Genomic DNA, 18,982 nt, shown 5'->3' with positions numbered 1-18,982 from the left:
GCAAAAGCAATAATACTCCACTTGGACATTTTGTTTAACCTTCAGACAACAATTCTGATCGCTACACTGCCGGAGAGGACAGGCAAAAAAGAACAAATAAAAGAAAAAGTAAAAGAAATTAGTCAGCATCAAATGCATTATTATACTTTAACCAGAAAATGTTTTATTCCTTAAAACATAAGCAAATTAATTGTTAAGCTTCAGCAGTTTCCCTTGTATTAAAAATTAGTCAATAATACAACAACTCAAAATTTCAGAGAGTGGATATCCACTGTGGTCGTCTCAGGCACACAAAGCTTCTGCTTACAAGGAGCAACTAACCAGAAAATGAACACGTAATCTTAAAAGAAGAGGAAGTAACATGGCTCATTTCAGACAGAGCTGAGGTCAACACCAATGCCCACCAAAACTGTGAAACAACTGTAGAAGAGATACTTTTCAAGGAAGCATTTAAATCCACTGATTGTTTTTTTTAATTTGGAATAAAATCTTTCTCTTTGAAGCTTTATTTCAGAATATCAATGAGCAGACCAGATAAACACTAACTTATCTTTTACACAAAACCCCTTAGAGAAATAATCACAAATCACACATTCATTTCCAAAATGCAGAGAGAAGACATGTATCCCCTCAATACATATCTGAGCATTATTTGTCAAGCAGTCACTTAATGCAAACATACCAGCCTTGCGTATAGATTGTTGTTCCTAAATGTCAACGAGCTTAAAGTCTTTGGTGGAAATAAAGAGAGGCTCTCTCAGTAAGAGAAAGAAAGTCCAACAGGAGGATAAACAGGAGAGGACTGAAAAGATGTCGAAGAGTGAGCAGCTCGTTTGGGTGCAGGTCAGCCACAAACACAAAGTATTGGTATTGTTGAAGCTTTCGTTCACTTTTAGTCAATGTGCAAAGTTTTTCATTATAATTTATCTGGATGCTCTCACATAAAGCTATTTAATTCATTTTGAAGGTTTGTGCTCACTTTGCACCATGTTTCTCTTTTAAAGATTTTAATTATTTTGGCCTCGAGTGCTTCAGCTTCCGCTAACATGCACATTAACAGATATGAGAATTTTCTTCTTGCGTCTATGTAATGTAGATAAAACCATATATCTTATAATGATGATAATCATAAACGAATGTTCTGTATAACCCTGACGTCTGTGTGGGACACACAGCAGAACACAGAACATTATTTAGCGTCAGCCCTCCATGTGTTCATGAAGAAGCCGCTCCTCTGCTACGTGTGTGAATGTGAGCAGGTTGTGTGAGGGTACAGGTATGAAACTCAACCCGTCCACCATATTGTTTCACTTCAGCAATAAACACGAGTAAGTTTAGCTGAAGGCTGAACCGCACTACCTCATATCTAATCAATTATCTTTTTACCTGGAACTAATCACAAGCATATAACTTAATATCATCGAGAACCCATCATATAAAACTTTTTAAGTCCATTTCTGTGTCTGTCCTCGATGAAGCACCAACACGATTCCCTCAGTAAGAGCTCTGCTCACGTTTATTCGCTGAGGCTCTAAAACCACACCCACACTGAAGCTACACCTTTAACCTCAGCCGATAACATCAGTCATGTTCACAAAATAGTTACCAATGAAGAAGATGAAGGTCCTTAGGTTGAGCTCCATGCTTCTGTTTCACTGTCAGAGCTCAGAAACTGTCAGGAAACCCGTTCACATCACCTCTGAGTGCAGTTTAAAGCTTCAAATATCTGCAGCATCAGAAATCAGCACCACTCTAACACAGCTTCCTGTGTGACCTCAGTGTGGGTAAAACAACAGGCTCACTCATCACTGCTTTAATAACCTCTGAGAAAAACAAACTGCATTATGTGTTATTTTTAATATTTATTTCTTTAGCACATAAACACTTTTTTACACTGAAACACAAAAAGATTTTCTGCTGCCATCCGTCAACATCTGTGAGGAGAAGACAACAGACCTTTAAATGCTTTGAGTCCATCACAACTTTTAACTTTACAAGACTTTAAATGCTTTACAAGAAACTGAAGTTCATACTGTATGGTTATTGTATTTATGATCACCTGTGTCAGTATGTAGTATAAAGACATTATATGAATGTAAAGTTTCAATACATGAAAATATATCTCATTAATTCATAAATTCAAACCCTTTAATATTCATAAGGATAGAAAAGAAATAACAGTTCGCTCACTGCAGAACTCCAGTTTCCTTATTTATTGCATCTTCTCAGACATTTCGAGCACACCTACTCTTCATCAGTAATAAGGTTTGTCAAAATCCAGGGGCTGCAGCTGTCATGAAGCATAGGGCAGTACCATCTTAAATCAACTGTGGTAGGTCACATGACCAATAGGAATAATATCCAATCACAACAATGTCTTATGCCAGACAAACAGGTGATAAACCATCTATAATTGATACATATTGCCTTTGCTTGAGTGAGAAAAGGGCAAATGGGAAGAAAGAACAAGAAAAAAAATAGAAAGATGATTAAAAAAAGAAAAGAAAGAAAATGAAAATCCTCATTCAGATTGACTAGTTTTACCTCAGTGCTCCCCAACTTTCCCACAGCTCAGTCTCTGAGCTCCTCAATCTCACGTTTCTACTGGAAAAGCCAAAAAAGCAGCTGACCTGAGGACGGGCTCCTCATCCTCACTTCTGCTTTTCAGACCGTCATCTGTTTTTACCGCACTCACTCATAGTCATTTCAACACCATCAACACTGAACCTTCAAAAACACACTGCAGCGTTTTTAAACCACAGCAGGATATCATATACTCACTCTGTGATCCCTCTTTAACATTAAAAAGCTGGGTAACGGTCAGACAGCATCAGGTGACCCTGCGCATCTGTATTTGCTCTATACAGAGTATAAAAACACAGGTGGACAGTGAGACTAACAGACTGACACTGGGTCATCCACAGCAAATAAAAGCAAATATTTATACAAATTTTAATTTAAAAAACGAAGAAACAAATGTTTTGGTTCAGGTCATCAGGTTAATTCAGTTTTCCATAAAGATTGCAAAGAACATCACTGAACAGACTAACAACACTGCAGATGGTGAGACTTTTTGATGTCTTTAACTGTCAAAATAAGGAGAGTAAATAGTGGTGGGGACATGTATTGTAGTTGCTGTAAAAATAAAGGATGTTAGCAATGATAACCTGTAATTTTATGGTTTTGGAAGAAATCCATTTTCTTTTAGGTCTCCTAAACGTTTCCCACCAAGTTTCAGAATTAAGGTTCTTATTAAATAATTAATTGAAAATAAAAAGAACAAAAAGAAAAAAAAAGTTACTTAGTCGATCACAAATGAAAAAATATTTTACAGAAGTCGTCCATCTGTTTTAGAAACTTTTGTATTCTTCCAAAACCAGGAACACAAAACAACAGAAAAGTCACAAAATGACATTGTTGTGCAGATAAAATATAACATGTTTCAATGAGTTGTGTTAGAGTTTAGCAGTAATTTAAAGAAATGTCAAGTATTCTTACGCCAGTATCATAGTCTTTGGGAGCGAACAGCTTTGAGTAGAGAGTTTGGGACCTCCCAGTCACCTCTCCACAAGGGTGCAGAACCCTCTCATTTTAGGTTTTCTGCAGCACTGGGATTAAAGGTATTACAGAAATACAAGTAAATGTTGTGATTTCCTCCAAAACTGAAGCTTGTGTCCATGTCTCTGCCCTAAATCTGCATTTTGTTCTACTCATGATCATTGACTGAATATTTTCTCTTTGCACTGTTACAACCAGCTCACAGGCCTTAACAATGGTGTGTGGTGTGTGGTTAGCACCATTGCCTCACAGCAAGAAAGTCCTGGGTTTGAAGCCACTGGCCAGCTGAGGTCAGCAAACTTTGCCCATCTACTCACGTGCATGACAATAACCTGTCATGACAATAAGTCAAAAAATGAAAATAAATAGATAAAATGAATAACAAATATAACTTCATAAGGACATACCTAATAGAGACTATCATCCAGCATATTGGAAACAGTTCAGTGCAATTATAACAGTGGATATGAAAAAAGATTAACGTCCCTTAAAAAAGGAGAAAGAATGAGTAGATGAAACGTGCTGCCAATCAGCTGATCAGTTTGGTCAGAAAGGCAAGCTTATACAGTCATATCATTATTGCAGTCCCATGGTAGGCACTCTGCTGCCCTCTACTGTCCACAGTGGTACACATTTACTTGAAACACCAAATTTGGAGGACTTGGTGAAACTCATAACACAAAAGTGTGAAATCTGTTTGTTCGAATGAATTAAATTATAAGGATCTTATTTTCACACTAAATACAACAAATAGCAGGCTAATAGCTTTGGAGGGCGTGAAGACGAGGCCACTGCAGTGCAGCAGCCCCCATGAAGCAGCAGGCCAGAATAATACAAGAGAGTGTGCTCATAAACTCAGATAACATCTCACTCTCCCAGGCTTTGGTGCCAGTGTGCCTTAAGACATGTACAATGATTGCAGCAGTAAAAAGCATGAATGACTATCACCCGTTAGCTCTGAACCTGATAGTCATGGCCCACTTACAGAACAACATCAACACAGGAGAAAGCCACAAACCCGCTCTGCTATTCATGGAAGCAGCAGAGGTGGAACCACAGAACCACAAAATCCCTGGTAACGACTGCTAACACCATTTGTTTTTAAAGCCACTAAAATCAACGTCCTCGCCACTTCTGATTCTCCTTATTGCTCCTTTTTTCAGTGTTTGCTTTCATTTTGCTGTAGTTGATCCAGTGTCAGTCTGTTACTTTCACTGTCTGTCTCTGTCTTAATTGACAGGATCTCTTTTTCTGAACATAACAAACCAAGTCCTTTGGTTCAGGTGGGTTTAAAAAACATCACAATGTGTTCAGTGATGATGTGCACTGAAGTGGCTCAGTGTGATGATGGGTTCCTAAAACAGATGTGAAGATCTGAAAAGCAGAAATGAGGTGCAGAAGTTGTTGCTCGGCTCAGTTTCATATTCAGGGTGTGGTGAAGTTATTCAGTCCACACAAACAGTGTTACTCACACTTTGGATCTTACTTCTGTTGTTTCTGTAACCTGCTGTGTTTACACCTGCATTTGTGTAGCGTTTGCATGGATACGGTTTGTCAGCTGCCATTTTCTTCTTCTTCTTTTCTTTTTTCTTCTTCTCTTCTTTCTCAGAGAGGCCCACAGCCATTCATGCAGTTATCCTTATATACATGTCTTTGGACTGGGGGAGAAAGACTGAGTATCTTGAGGGAACCCACACACACACAGGACCAGGAAGAAGAAGATGGGAAACTCCACAGCGGAAGAACTCAACTGACCATCTTCTTCAAACAAGAAACTGTTGTGTCACTCTCACGGTTTTTTCAGTACTTATCAATTATTTGGGAGAATGAGGAGAACACAATAACACAATAAATAGTAGATATAAAAATTTTTGACTATAAAAACATTCACAGAAACCCAACTATAAACTAGAAGGTCAGTGTTTGCACAGCACAACCTGCAGCTGAATCCAGTGCCACCTAATAACTTTAATTCTACTGTGAACACCCAGCATATATTTTGAAGGTTGCTGCTCAGTAAATGTTAAAAACAAGCCTCTACTGGTTGAATAAGTCATGGTTTCAACAAATGCAGACATTTCAGTATTCAGTATAAAACTGGAAAGAAAAAGTGTTTATGAAGTGTAGTGGGAATAAAGAATGACTCCTAATAACACGTCTGTGTCATTGTGACCCTGTTTTCTGTGTGATCACGGAACTGAAAGAGGCAACTTTTAACCCACCGTTAAACACTCGACTGAAACTATGAAGGAGAAAATAAGGGACTTTTAATGAACTGACTTCATATCAGTATACGTTTATTCATATTTAAATGTTAAATATAGAATAGAATAGAATAGAATAGAATAGAATAGACCTTTATTGTCATTGTACATGTACAATGAAATTATGGGTGATCCAAGCCAGCTGTGCAGGAATAAATAACAAAGAGGAGAAATACATACGATAAAGATGTATTTCTGTATGTAAGTAAATGTATGGTTAGTGAAGACCCGGAAACTGTGTAAGGAAAGGAATAGCATTCAACACAATCAGAACAGAGTGCTGCACATGCAATAACTAACTGTAACAACTGTGGAGGAAGCCACATGGCAAAAAGAGATAAATGCCCAGCATATGGCAGTAATGTCATAAATGCAAAAAATGGAATCACTTCCAGAAATGCTGCAAGTCATCACAAACAAGGGGATTTAAAAAGAGATCTGTAAACAGTGTTGAGATGCAAGCGCCCAGCAGCGATGAGGAAATGTTCTTTGTGAATGGGGTCAATGTAGACTCTGTGAATCCCTGTTTTCTGTATAGGAATGACATATTCACCGCTGTGCATATTAATAGAAAACCAATAGAGCGGCGCTAAATGTAATGACATTCCAGCCGTTCTTTTTGTACAACTGAAACAAGATGGAAAACTCCTGCCATCACAGAAAACCAAACTGGAGGCATATGGAGGTGAGGAAATCAAACAGCTGGCACAGTTAAACGCTCGTGTCACTCTGGAGACAAGGAATACCCTCTGCAATTCTTTGTAGTGGATCAAGATGTACAACCTCTACTCTAAAATTCAGATGACATTACACTGCATTGATCAAAGAGATTTAAATAAAGCTCTGAAACGCCTGCATCACCCTATGCGTACCATAGAGGCAGTGGGCGCACAAATGCCTAACTTCACAGTCTTTTCTGTCCTGGATGTGAAATGCTCCTCTTGGCAGATAACGCTTGACTTCAAGTCATCCATGCTCACAACTTTCAACTCTCCATTTTCTGCTTTCTCAGAATGCCATATGGAATCAACTCAGCCAGTGAGGTGTTCCAGAGTGCAGTAGAGCAGATCTTTGCTGGATACCCCTGTGCTGTCATCGTCGACGACATAATCACTGGTGGAAGAGATATGAAAGAGCATTAACAGAATCTCAGAATGGTACTCAACCGTGCGAGGGAAGTCAAACTGGGACTTAACCCCCTAAAGTGCAAATCCTACTCAAAGAAGCCTGTTATGTTGGACGTGTTTTCACAGGCAAAGGCTTAAAGCCTGATCCAGCGAAGACCAAAGCAATTAATGAGATGCCCACACATTAGAAAACGTCATACCTCCAAATCTAAACTGATCATCAGCCATAGTCACAATCCTAAACAAGCCCATACAGTCAGCTCCAGCCAGACTGCAGCGTATGATGCTGAGACTGCAAAGGTACAACTTCCAGATGGTGTACAAAAAAGGCTTGTAGATGGCTGAACTCAGTTTTACTCAGTTGTATATAGCATTTGTATTTGTATTATATTTTTATCTTATTGTATATTTATTTTATTTTATTCTACTGTATATAGTATTTTATTTTATTCTATTCTGTACAGTTGTGTACTGTATTTATTCTTATTGTATCCTAATTTTTGCCTCATAACTTTTGCACTGTCCACTTCCTGCTGTGACAAAACAAATTTCCCACGTGTGGGACTAATAAAGGTTATCTTATCTTATCTTATCTTATCTTATCTTATCTTATCTTATCTTATCTTATCTTATCTTATCTTATCTTATCTTAACAGTCCTCTCAGCTGGCTGGCAGTTCTTACATTAGATGATCTGGGAGAATTTGCAAGCCAAAACTCCACGTATGAACACTAAGGCGTAGAAGATGGACTGTTTAAAAAAGCTATTGCTATTCGTGGAAACTACATGTAACTTGATGATGACAAAGTGAAATGCTGATTATGTTCTTACCAGTGAACGAGTTTCAGGTTTGAAGTGAATGATTATTTTCAAGCTAAAATGCTATAAACTAGAATCTATTGTTAATGCATTATGCTGAAGATGTTGTTAGTCATACAGTCCAAAGCTAAAGAAAGAACATCTCACCAGTGTTATTGTAAAACGGGGGTTTCCCATATCTGTTCGAAGCAAATAGTGCACTGCGCATGCACCAGTAAAATGTCTAAGACAGGACTGTGCCGGGTCCCCAGCCCTGAGTCATGCTGTTTGCATGTAATGTCTCCTCAGTTACAGTAAATGCTTACAAAGAATCACGAATCCAGCGTCTTTACTAAAGATCAAACAGTTAGAATAACAATACTAAGAATCGGTCAAATATAATGATGCGGTGAATTCACTGCCTTTATAAAAGCCCAGAACATTCTTTAGTGAAATTACTTAATTTAAAAACTGTATTGTATTGTGAAAGCATCAGACTTCCGGTTCAATCCGAAAGTAAAGGTGGATTCATTGTGGGAAGGGCGATAAACTAGTGCAAGGTGAAGGAGGTCTGTTCATCTGTTTTCTTCCTCTCGGTCACTTTAATCTGGTTCTTCGGTCAGTCAGATTAAACTGGAGTCCTCCAGGAGGATGAGGATAACCGTGCTGCTTGTCTCCCTTCTGCTCGGTAACATCACCTTTATTCCTCTCTCTGTTTCTGTCAGTTTGATCAGTCAACAGTTGAAATACTCACTTGGCGCACACACGCACCGAGTGTGGCGATTCTTCACGTCCAGTTCACGTTATTTCACCACAGTAACAACTTAAGATTACTCAGATATAACTTGTTAAAATGCCAGTATGAAGTTAAGAACATGAAGTCGTCTGTGTGAGCATCTGTATCAGTTCTTAATCGCTGCTTTCGGCTCCCTCCCGTGTGCGTGTTTTCTTACGTTTTTCATTCTTTCCTCATTACCTCTCTGTCTCTCTGTCATCCCTCTCCCTCACTTACAGTTGGGTAAATATTTAAATTCCACCGCTTTTCACAGAGATATCAACACAGGTATAACTGATAGCTCAGGTGGAAGCAGGACTGCTCTGCGTTCAAATATGGGTTGATTACTTGCGCAGAGTGCAGAAGAACAAAACATGATCTGCGTCGCACGCATCCGCATTACACAGTAACTGTGTCATTTGGGTAAATACGCACATGCCAATGTACCGGTATTGTGCAGTGTCATACTGGGTATTTATTAAAGTCTGTAGCCTATTAAAATCCTGCCAGTCCACTGCTCGACTGCGTGCCTGCATTTTGTACTGGGTTTCCCCTGCCGCTGTGAAACTGGCGACCCCAGGTCATCAATAAGCATCAATGCTGTTGAAACCTGGCCTACTGAATTGTACTTTGCTTCTCTTACTTGACAGATGATGATGATGTACATGCAGTGACACATTTATTAGGCTACTTGAAAATATATTTCATTAAATTACAATGCATGTGGAACATTATGATATTAGGCAGAAGACTTGGTCCTGAACAGACTGTGTTCTCTATATGTCAGTATAAAGATAGCATTAGTTTATTAATGTTTATTAAATTAATTGTATTTATATTTATAATCAATAACTAACATTTCTGTTCATCTAAAGGTCACAAAAGAAAATGCATGAACATCAGAGAATCGCTGTATATTGACTAATAGTACTTTCTGTCATGTCACGCTGCGGCTCTGAGGCAGGAAATTTCCTTATTTTACTCGATTTAAAACACCTGTGCTCCTCCTGCATGTTTTTACATGTGCTGACAGAGTTTTCACACAGTGTGTATACCTCTGAGGATTTATACTATAGTTATATTGAATAAGTGACATTGTCATGGTCCTCCATCTTTGAGTTATGGACTTAAGAGTTCTGTTTGTTGTTGACTAATTCCTGCTTGATTCATAGTTAGTTTATTGTTATGTTTTATCAGTTTTGTTTTTAGTAGATATTTTCTAGCTTATTTCTATAGGTTCTGTCTTAGTTTTGTAATCTAGTTTTGCAATTCTGGTTCAGTTCAGCTGTGTCTACTTTTCCACTTGGTAAAAAAATAATTCATTTAAATTCTGTTTATATACCACTAGTTCAGAACAACAGTCACGTCAAGGAGCTTAATATTGTAAAGAACCTACAGTAGTAGAATCAAAACCTCAACAGTCAGATGATCCCCTATGACCAGCACTTGGTGACTGTGTGAAGGAAGAAAAACAACAACAAAAAAGGGAGAGAAAAGACAAGGGTAATGACATCCTGTAGTTGTGTATAAATGCACGGGGAATGAAAATAATGGGAAAGGAGGAAAAATGGGAAGTCTCCAGCAGCCTGACCTCATAACTAAGGAATGAGTCAGTGTCACCTGATCCACCCCTAACTATGACAAAACTCAGATCTGCTTTCAGAAACTGATCTCCAGTCTGTTTTTTAGCCTCAGGAACTCAGGACAGAAGTTCACCCACTACCGTTTTCGTTTTGTAGTTTCTTAAATTTCAGAATAGAAACAGGAAAGCTGGACTTTCTTTTCATGTGTTTGCACAATTGAGCTACAGATAATTCTACACCGGCTCACATTGTTTGTTTAGTATGGAACTCAGACTGATTTAACCTCTTTCTGCGTCCTCAGTTTCCCAGTATGCCTCAGGAGTCGAGGTGTATGAGGGGGAGGAGTCTGTCCTTCTGCTCTGCCAGCTTCCCGTTCCAGCTGAAGAGGGTGTAGTTGTGTGGGGACGCGATGACCTGAATCCTTCAATCATTCATGTTCGCACAGAGGAAGGTGATTATCTTACAGAGCAAAATAAACAATACGTCAACAGAACATCCATTCAAAAGGACGCCCTGAAGACCGGAGACCTCAGCCTCACTCTGAGAAAACCTACATTCTCTGACAGTGGACTCTACACCTGCACCGTACGCAAGGTTGGAGAAAAACAGAACCAGACTGAAGTGCAACTAAAGGTCAAAGGTCAGTGCTGTAGATTCCCCTTAGAGAGTGACCAGAGAGAAAAGTGACCATTCAACATTACAAAGATGAAAGGCTTTCAGGAACAGTCAACATAACCAGAGAAGATCAAAGGCTACGTTCACACTGCAGGTCTTAATGCTCAATTCCAATTTTTTGATCAAATCCGATTTTTTTGTCTGGTTGTTTACACTACAAATAAAATGTGACAGCAAACGCGCTCTAGTGTGAACCATTCACGGCCCTCAAAGCGCAAAAGAAGACGTCACACACAACGCGCTCTGTTTAGACCCAGACCAAACAGTATTGTTTGACTGATGGCCCTTAATATAAAGACTTGTTTCGGACTTTACGTTTCCCAATTTTGCTTTAAGTAATAAAGTTATTTTGTTATTTACATTTGGCCTAATAATTATCTTTATTGCTGTTTTAGAGAGGAGCGGTGCTTCAAAGGATAGTTGCAGATTTCTGTTAGAATCTGCAGATTAAATAGCCAGGCGCTGATAATTGGCGTCTGTCTTGTGTCAGTGATGTAAAAGGCGGATTTAATGCGACATGACCGTTCAAACAGCAGTCGCTTTCGAAAACATCAGATATGTATCGGATTCAGTACCACATACGAAAGTGACCCAGATCAGATTTGAAAATATCTGATTTGTGCCGTTCAAACTGTCATACCATGATCGGATATGGGTCGCATGGGGTCAGAAAAGTCGAATTTGATGCACTTTCGCCTGCAGTGTGAACGTAGCCAAGGTCAGACTTCTGTTTAAAAAGGATAAACCAACATATAACTGTGATTTCATCAGCAGAAATCATTATAAAAACAATCAAAATAAGATTTAAAAATCTTAAATCCATTTGAAGCAGAGGTCATGCTAGAATTCATTTCAATTAGCATTGTTATTAAAAATTAATTTATATTAATTATAAATGAATTCTTTAAAACATTCAGCATCATGTTCAGGTTGTGTTTGTGTTCATCACAGAGCGTCCTCCTCCTCCTCCAATATGGCCCAAAGTTCTCCCAGCGGTCCTGGTTCCGGTGCTTGTCCTGGCTATTGGCATTAGTATTTTCATGTGTCTTGTATATCAAAGGATGAAGAAAACAGCAGGTGGGTGTAGTAGTGTGTGAGTGGGTGGGTGGCCCTTTATAGATCACCATAGTAACAAATGCTGAATACCTGGCCTGCTCCTAAAGGAGCGGTGCTTACAGTTTCAGTTTTACATTTGATGTCACTGAGCAAAGTTTCTACAGAAGCTCCAACTACTACATGTTCTGACTGGATATAAAAAAATAAGATGAAATTTTTTCTATTTTCCCCAGAAATACTTTTGGAAAATTATTATTGATAACTTGACAGAGTAAACCTATAACACACCTGTCTCTGTTGGACAGGTGTGTTATAAAAATGTGTGGTATGAATCTGTATCTGTCCTTCTGGCAGCAGAGCTGAATCAGCCTGAGCAGCGGTGTGTGGTGACACTTATAGGAAGACTGCCAGAAATGCTGCTTTCTGCACTTCTTCTTGGCTGCAGAATTATAAAATGCTATTAACTTTATAGTTGTCATGTAATTATTTATTTAATTTTGATTTATTTAAAACCATTTCTAACAATAAAACACCATGAAAACACCCCAATACACATAAAATTGTATAAAAAGGACATCAATTATCAAAAGTAAATGTACTATGGCTTAAACTCTGTACATCGTGGAAATAAGTGATTCCTAATAGATGTTTTTTCGAAAGCTGGAGCCTGCATCTGTTCAACTTGCCAGTTTTATTAAACAGTGTTGCCGAGATGGTAACAGAGAAGTGAAAGAGCCAGGTTGCCTCAAACACTTCTCCTCCATCAGGCTCCCCGCAAAGACCCAAAACATGCGTGTGCAATCAACCAGAAAAAAGCTACTGACCTCTCAGTGTCATTAAATCACATTTCTCTCAATGAAGACCCCAATGCAGGATTTAAACCTCATGTCAAAAGAACAAAAAGAAAGGTATTGTAACCTTTATTAAAGTCAAATTCAAAGAGCATTGAAATCCAAAAAGCCAAAAGAAGTCCAAAAGAACACGAGGGTAAAAAAAACAATGAACAAAACAAGGATTAGAAACCCGAGGAGGACAATACAGAAACTCTGACAAAAGACAAAGGTATGCTGGAGCTATGTATACATACAGATACAATGAGGACTAAATAGGGTAGAGTGGAAACTCCTGAGTGGAGTTTGTATATTCTTGTTGTGCTATCTGAGTTCTCTGTGTGGATATTCCTGGCATCTCAAACCTGCCAAATGAAAAATTAAAGGCAACCCCTTGTGAGTGAGAGAATATCCAGAAGTAGCTTCGTCTCATTTCTAATGTTTTTAAATTAGTGTTGATGTCTTGTGCAGTTTCCTCTTTATATACCTCTGTGAAACCTCTCAATTATCTTTTGTCTGAATAGTGGAACACAAAATAACTTGACTTAATGACAATTATTCCTCAATCAGTCTCCAAAGGTTGATTCTGTTCATCTGGACGTAGCATATTGTGGGGGAAACGTTTCGTCACTCATCCAAGTGACTTCTTCAGTCTCAGCTGACTGCATGTTTCCCCAATCTTATAAACAGTACATTTGCATAATGACTGAAACCAGCCCACTGAAGGAACAATGGGCTGGGAGGTCAGTTCTTTAATCATAACCATGCAAATTCTCATGACTTGCAGCCATTCCCCAACTCTCTGTGAATGGTACTCATGGCCATTGATCAGTGGCTTTTGGTCAGTGGTTGTTGATCAATGGTCATTATGCAAATGTACTGTTTATAAGATTGGGGAAACCTGCAGTCAGCTGAGACTGAAGAAGTCACTTGGATGAGTGACGAAACGTTTCTCCCACAAAACGCTACGTCCAGATGAACAGAATCAACTTTTGGAGATTTACTTTCCTGGATGATTGAAAATGCATCAAGACATTTCTCAATCCGATTTTTAAAAACATTTTGAACACTGATTTTCGTCTCAACTATACTTCAAATGTTTGTTTTTAATGTGATTTACAGTTTCTGTTTGGCGCAGCTCATGTTCTGCTCTGTTCCCTCAGTCTGCCAGCTCAAAGTTGTTGATGTGACAGAGGGAGCAGACTCTGTCCTGCTACCCTTCATATCCAAAAAACTGAGGAATACGGAGACCGCCAAAGTGGAGTGGAAACATATCCAAGAAGACGAAATGAAGGTCGTGTATGAGAAGGATCGGAAAAGTCAAGACGTACCTTACACAGACCGCACAGAGATGAGGAAAGATCCATGGAACACAGGAAACGCCAGCCTAACTTTGTTAGGTCCTCGCTCTGAAGATGGAGGTGTTTACATATGCACCATGTATGACACGCATGGAAAGGCCCTGAAACAGAAAGTAGTGGCACTCTGGGTCAAAGGTCAGTATTAGAGGATGTGAGCTTGAAAGATCCTGATGATGTCTTAGTGTGTTAACTTGCTTTGTTTCAAAGAAACATCTACAGTCACATTTAAGCATATTACTAAGTTGTCTGTGAAGGTCTGTCTTCACATAAAAAAAACTGAAGAACTGATGAGTTATACAGTAAATGAAAAGCAGTGTGAGAGACAGAAGAATGCAGGCTATCACGAATCTTAGAACCTGTGTAGTAAACTACAAAAGTGCAAAGTGACAGCAGTTGTGAGCTGTGTTGATGCAACAGGCAGTTACATTTGTAGGGAAGAGCACATCAGGTTACAAAATGGGTTACCTCATAGCATTTCAGAATGGTTTGCAGTTGCAATTGTGCAGATTTCCCACTGAAGCATTAATCTCCAGTAACAGTCATGAAGTGGGAAGAGTTTTTTTTTTTGTAGATGAAATCATAGAGAATAAAACTACAGTCCTAAGTAATAACTATATTTAGTACAAAGTAATTGTTTTCAGCAAAGACGTTTTCAGGAAACAGGAAAAACAGCTCTGAATGTGAGTGTTTATTATCCTCTGTCCTTCATACTAACTACACACAGTCACGTGATCTTGGTCTTGGTCAGGACTCTGATCTGACCTGATGCTGTGTTTCTTCTTTACAGAGGGCTGGCTGAAAACCATCAGAAGCTTCTTCCCGTGTGCCAGACAGAACAGACAGAATTATGTCATCTGAATGAAAAGGCAAAGGTGAATCTGTTCACTGTTCAGTCAATGTGATTCATCTCTTGATGAAGCTTTTCCAAATGAAACTCACAGTAATAAGGTCATTACCAAATGAAAAGTCACATTGACAAATATGTAAAACTACTGTGAGTTTGTGAGCTCTCAAATGTCTGTTTCAGTCAGTTTGAACACTTGACACATGCACTGAGCACAACCTGAACTAATATTCAGATCGTCTGTGCACACTTTAAACTAAAGTTCTGCATAGAGAGGTGAGAGCAGTAAAGTGTTTTTTAGTACATTTTTAAATAAAATTTAAGATTTATTTCATTTATTTGGGAATAAAATAGAAAAATTCTAAAAATGTTAGCTATCTAACATTTACAAAGGTAAACAGTTACTTTGATGACAGATGTATGTACTAATTCATACTGTAGTATTTAACTATTTTAACTTTGATTTCAATTTACTGAAGGTTACCTGTGGGGTTCAACAGGGTTCAGTGCTGGACCCCAAACAGTTTATACTGGACATGCATGAATCGTATCTAAATTACTACAACTTTATTTGCTGTAATGTATCATCAGTTATAGTCATTTACTTTTCTCTGGGAAAAGTTTAGAACAGTGCCTGAATGCAGTGGAAAAAAAAATGTTGCGACAGATACATCATCACTAAATGACAGCAAAATAAAATGTATAATAATTAGTAACTAGTCAAAAGTAGCTGTTATAAATTATTAAGAGTGTGTACCACTATGTAAGTTTTAAAAACATGGTGCTAAAAAATATGAAAGTGAATCAAAACTTTCATTGTTTATAAAAAAAAGAATATTTTTGTGTGTTTATTTCTGTATGTTTATTGTTATTTATTCTTTCAAAATTATTTTACTTTTTTTTGACTATGTTTCCTTTGGTCTTAGTTTCGTTTATTTAGAATATACTGCATGTGAAAAGTGTAGTTGGAACATGCTATAGCTTCAGCTTTCAGCTCTAAGACTAAAATCTCCAGTTCAGTTCATTTTTTGTCATTTATTTATTGTTATAGCATCTCTTGGTTGTTTTTGTTATTTTTTGACTTTGGTTTTGTTTTCTTAGAAAAAAAGATGTATTTTAGGGTTAGTTAGGGTACTCTGCGTATAACAGATGTTTGAAGCTGTTCTGGAGTTTCAGAGCTGTTGTAGATCATACATAAAATATGCTTGTGTGTGTTCAGACTGTTTGTCAATGGGGAGACTCTCAGGGAAACATGCAAATTGGACTCTGCTTTCTATAGAGAGTCCAATTTGTATGTCCAATTTGTGCAACTCCTGAAACTCAGGACTGTTGCGCTGTTGCACTGTGCTGTTGTGGATCTAGAGAAAACATGTGCTAACTGAGGAACTAATGAATGAGGAAGTAAGGAGTGGCAGAAAAGTATGTGCCTGTCTGAGCCTGCAAAACACTGAATTTGAAACCAGGGTTGTACCTTTATCTGTTGTCAGGAACAATGCAGTGCTCTCTGCCGATGCTCGCACGCATTAGGTCTTGGTGTGGATTTTATTGTCATTCCTTGAAAAGAGAACTGGTAGAGTTCCTTCTTTCATTTGTCAGCAGTCACAACAAAGTAACTAAAAGTGCCTATTACAAGTACTTTTTGTAGAGCTGAAGTTGTCCCTGTTGATTCTGATTATTTGTGCCATAACAGTGGTATAAACAGGAAATTATTGAAACCAACTCTGTGAATTCAATGAGAGGAACTGTTACAGAAAAAAAACAATAACAATGTAATGTTGACTCTATCTCACCTTTCTTTAATCCTAAATCTGCTCATCCTCACTTACTAGCTATCTTTTTACGTTAACATCAGCTGTGGCATGATACTTAAACTGAAACAGTAACGTGTATCCCAGACATTGACAGATCCCATGTTGTGCACAGTGTATTCCATTTTTAAGGGAATATCTTTTGAGGACAACCAAACTGTATTACCAGAGTCATAGGTACAGGCCATGATCGTAAGGTGATGTTTGCTTTGGTCTGCAGTCCTGAGTAGAGCTATTCAAGTATCAACACTACCATAGACCAGTGTCTATGGTAGTGTTGAAGATGATGCTGCACTTGGGAATCCCATTTACTAGTTACACTCTGATTAGTTTAGACAGTGATTGAAAAAAGGCACAAGAATATGGAATTTTACAAAAAACTGTGAAAACCGCACTCCTGTCCCTGCATCAGATGCATCTAGTTCTTCATTAAATTCACATGGGCTCTTGTTGACCTTTAAGTAAAAATATGTAACACAACACTGCAAAAGTGCTTGCGGTAATGGCGTCGGAACCGGGACCAGGACCTTGATTTTTCATGCAACGTGCATGGTGTGTATTGTGCTCTTATTGGTTTTCAGCTAATAGCTCCTTGAGAATAACATTTTAGGTGCAAAAAATATTTTATGTCAGTCCAGTTGTATTGTTAGTTTTTGTAATATAGATTCAGAAATGGGAACAAATTGTGTACTTTTGCAACATGCTGCCATTGTAGTAAAGTGCCTAAAGATACAGATTTGCTAAGTTGATTCATAGGTCAGTGTTAAGTGGCTTAGCAAACAAATGAAAAACATAATTCTGAAAGCAGTCAGGTACAATAACTGGATTGAAAGTGCACGAAAATGCCAATATAAGGCCATGCATTCATTTCCAAGGCAATGAAAGAGCTTCACAGAGCCTAGAGAACTATTGCTCCAAACTACTTTATAAAACTATACGACAGTCTTTCTCGTGGGTAGCAAAATATGAAGAAATAAGTGTGATTTAAGACTCTTGCATAATGTTTATTTACAACAATCTCTATATACTCTTTTAATACAGAATATCCTCAACTGTACAAGTTATCTTTTGTACGAAATGTTCTGATTGTACTCTGTGACCATAGTGGGTAGATCATTTCTGTTTGTACTTCTTCTTGGTCAAAAGCCTTTCTGACTCTGTATTACTCTGTATTGATTGACCCCTTTGCAAAGGAAAATAAAACCTCACAAAGACAACTTATTTGTGCGCATTTCAATTTATTTTAGATTTCCTGAACAAGGTTAAGATTTTCCTTCACCTTTAATAATTTAATTTAAAATAAAAAAAAAAATTATAAATAAATATTTCAAAATAACTTATTAAAATGCTTGATTAAACTTTATATTAAAATCACATTTTTAAAAAAGAAATGTTCATAATTTTGTTTTAAATTTTTTAAAAAAAAGCAACGTAAGTAAGTTATTTCAAAAATCAAAGATTTATTTAAAATGGTGATTCCACTCCTCATTTTCAAAATTATTTCCTTATTTTGCTCTTTGAATAGCAATTATATTATTATATATAACTATTACATACCTATTACTACATAACTAATATAACTATTACCTCAACTCATGACTGCCAATTGAATTCATATGAGTTCCCATTGATATGAATTCCCATTGTTTAAACATCAGCACAAAAACTCAAGCCTTGACCTGAGTCTCTTTCCAAAATTCAGCAACAGTGCCACACGTCGCCAACAGCTCCACGTTTTCACCCTCTGTACCTGTATAGTTCCATCCTGCAGCACCAAAAGAAAGAAAGCAACGTCTGCCTTGCCCTAGCAGCACCTATACCTATTCTTCTCTTTGGGTCCACTTATCATAAACTCATCATCATATTCTTATCGTATCTTTGGTAAATTCTGTTTTTTAGGGTGCTGAATCCAAAAATTATCCCAATTTACCTCCATCACTTACAATTTTCATTTGGAAAACATGAGGAGTTAAACGCTTAATTAAACTAAAAAGTCTCAACCTTACTTTTAAAAATTTGTTTAAATTTTTTTTTTTTTAAGTTTTGAAAGGTTTCAATGAGTAAAAAACTATAAGAAACTCAATAAAAAAAAAATCCTACACAGTTCTTTGGTTGCAAACCTGTGTTATCAGCCATTATTATCAACTGAGTGAGTGAGCACACGTGAGCCGTTATGCATTTATACAGCAGTATTTCACATACCATTGACAGACGGAAGAAGTAGTAATTCCTACCAACTTTTTAGACACTCCCAACTTTTTAAAACATCAACATTTTAATATGAGAATCAATTCTAGAACATA

The 18,982-nt window shown here is 37.6% G+C and overlaps 1 protein-coding gene across 1 annotated transcript; it reads left to right on the top strand.

Moving 5' to 3' along the window:
* Positions 1 to 8,286: 8,286 nt before the first annotated feature.
* LOC146647880 (uncharacterized) lies at positions 8,287 to 17,888 on the top strand. The gene is made up of 5 exons (XM_085390042.1): positions 8,287 to 8,435; positions 10,407 to 10,745; positions 11,732 to 11,857; positions 13,830 to 14,162; positions 14,815 to 17,888. Exons 1-5 carry the CDS (start codon positions 8,399 to 8,401, stop codon positions 14,883 to 14,885), a joined length of 906 nt encoding a protein of 301 aa, XP_085246168.1. The 5' UTR covers positions 8,287 to 8,398; the 3' UTR covers positions 14,886 to 17,888.
* The last annotated feature ends 1,094 nt before the right edge of the window (positions 17,889 to 18,982 follow it).

This window comes from Rhamphochromis longiceps, linkage group LG18, assembly GCF_057381845.1.
Source record: "Rhamphochromis longiceps isolate RC_006_pf linkage group LG18, R_longiceps_female_GT1.1, whole genome shotgun sequence".
NCBI classification, from domain to species: Eukaryota; Metazoa; Chordata; class Actinopteri; order Cichliformes; family Cichlidae; genus Rhamphochromis; species Rhamphochromis longiceps.
The sequence above is the reverse complement of the archived record's forward strand: the minus strand, read 5'-3'. Positions and strand labels throughout refer to the sequence as shown.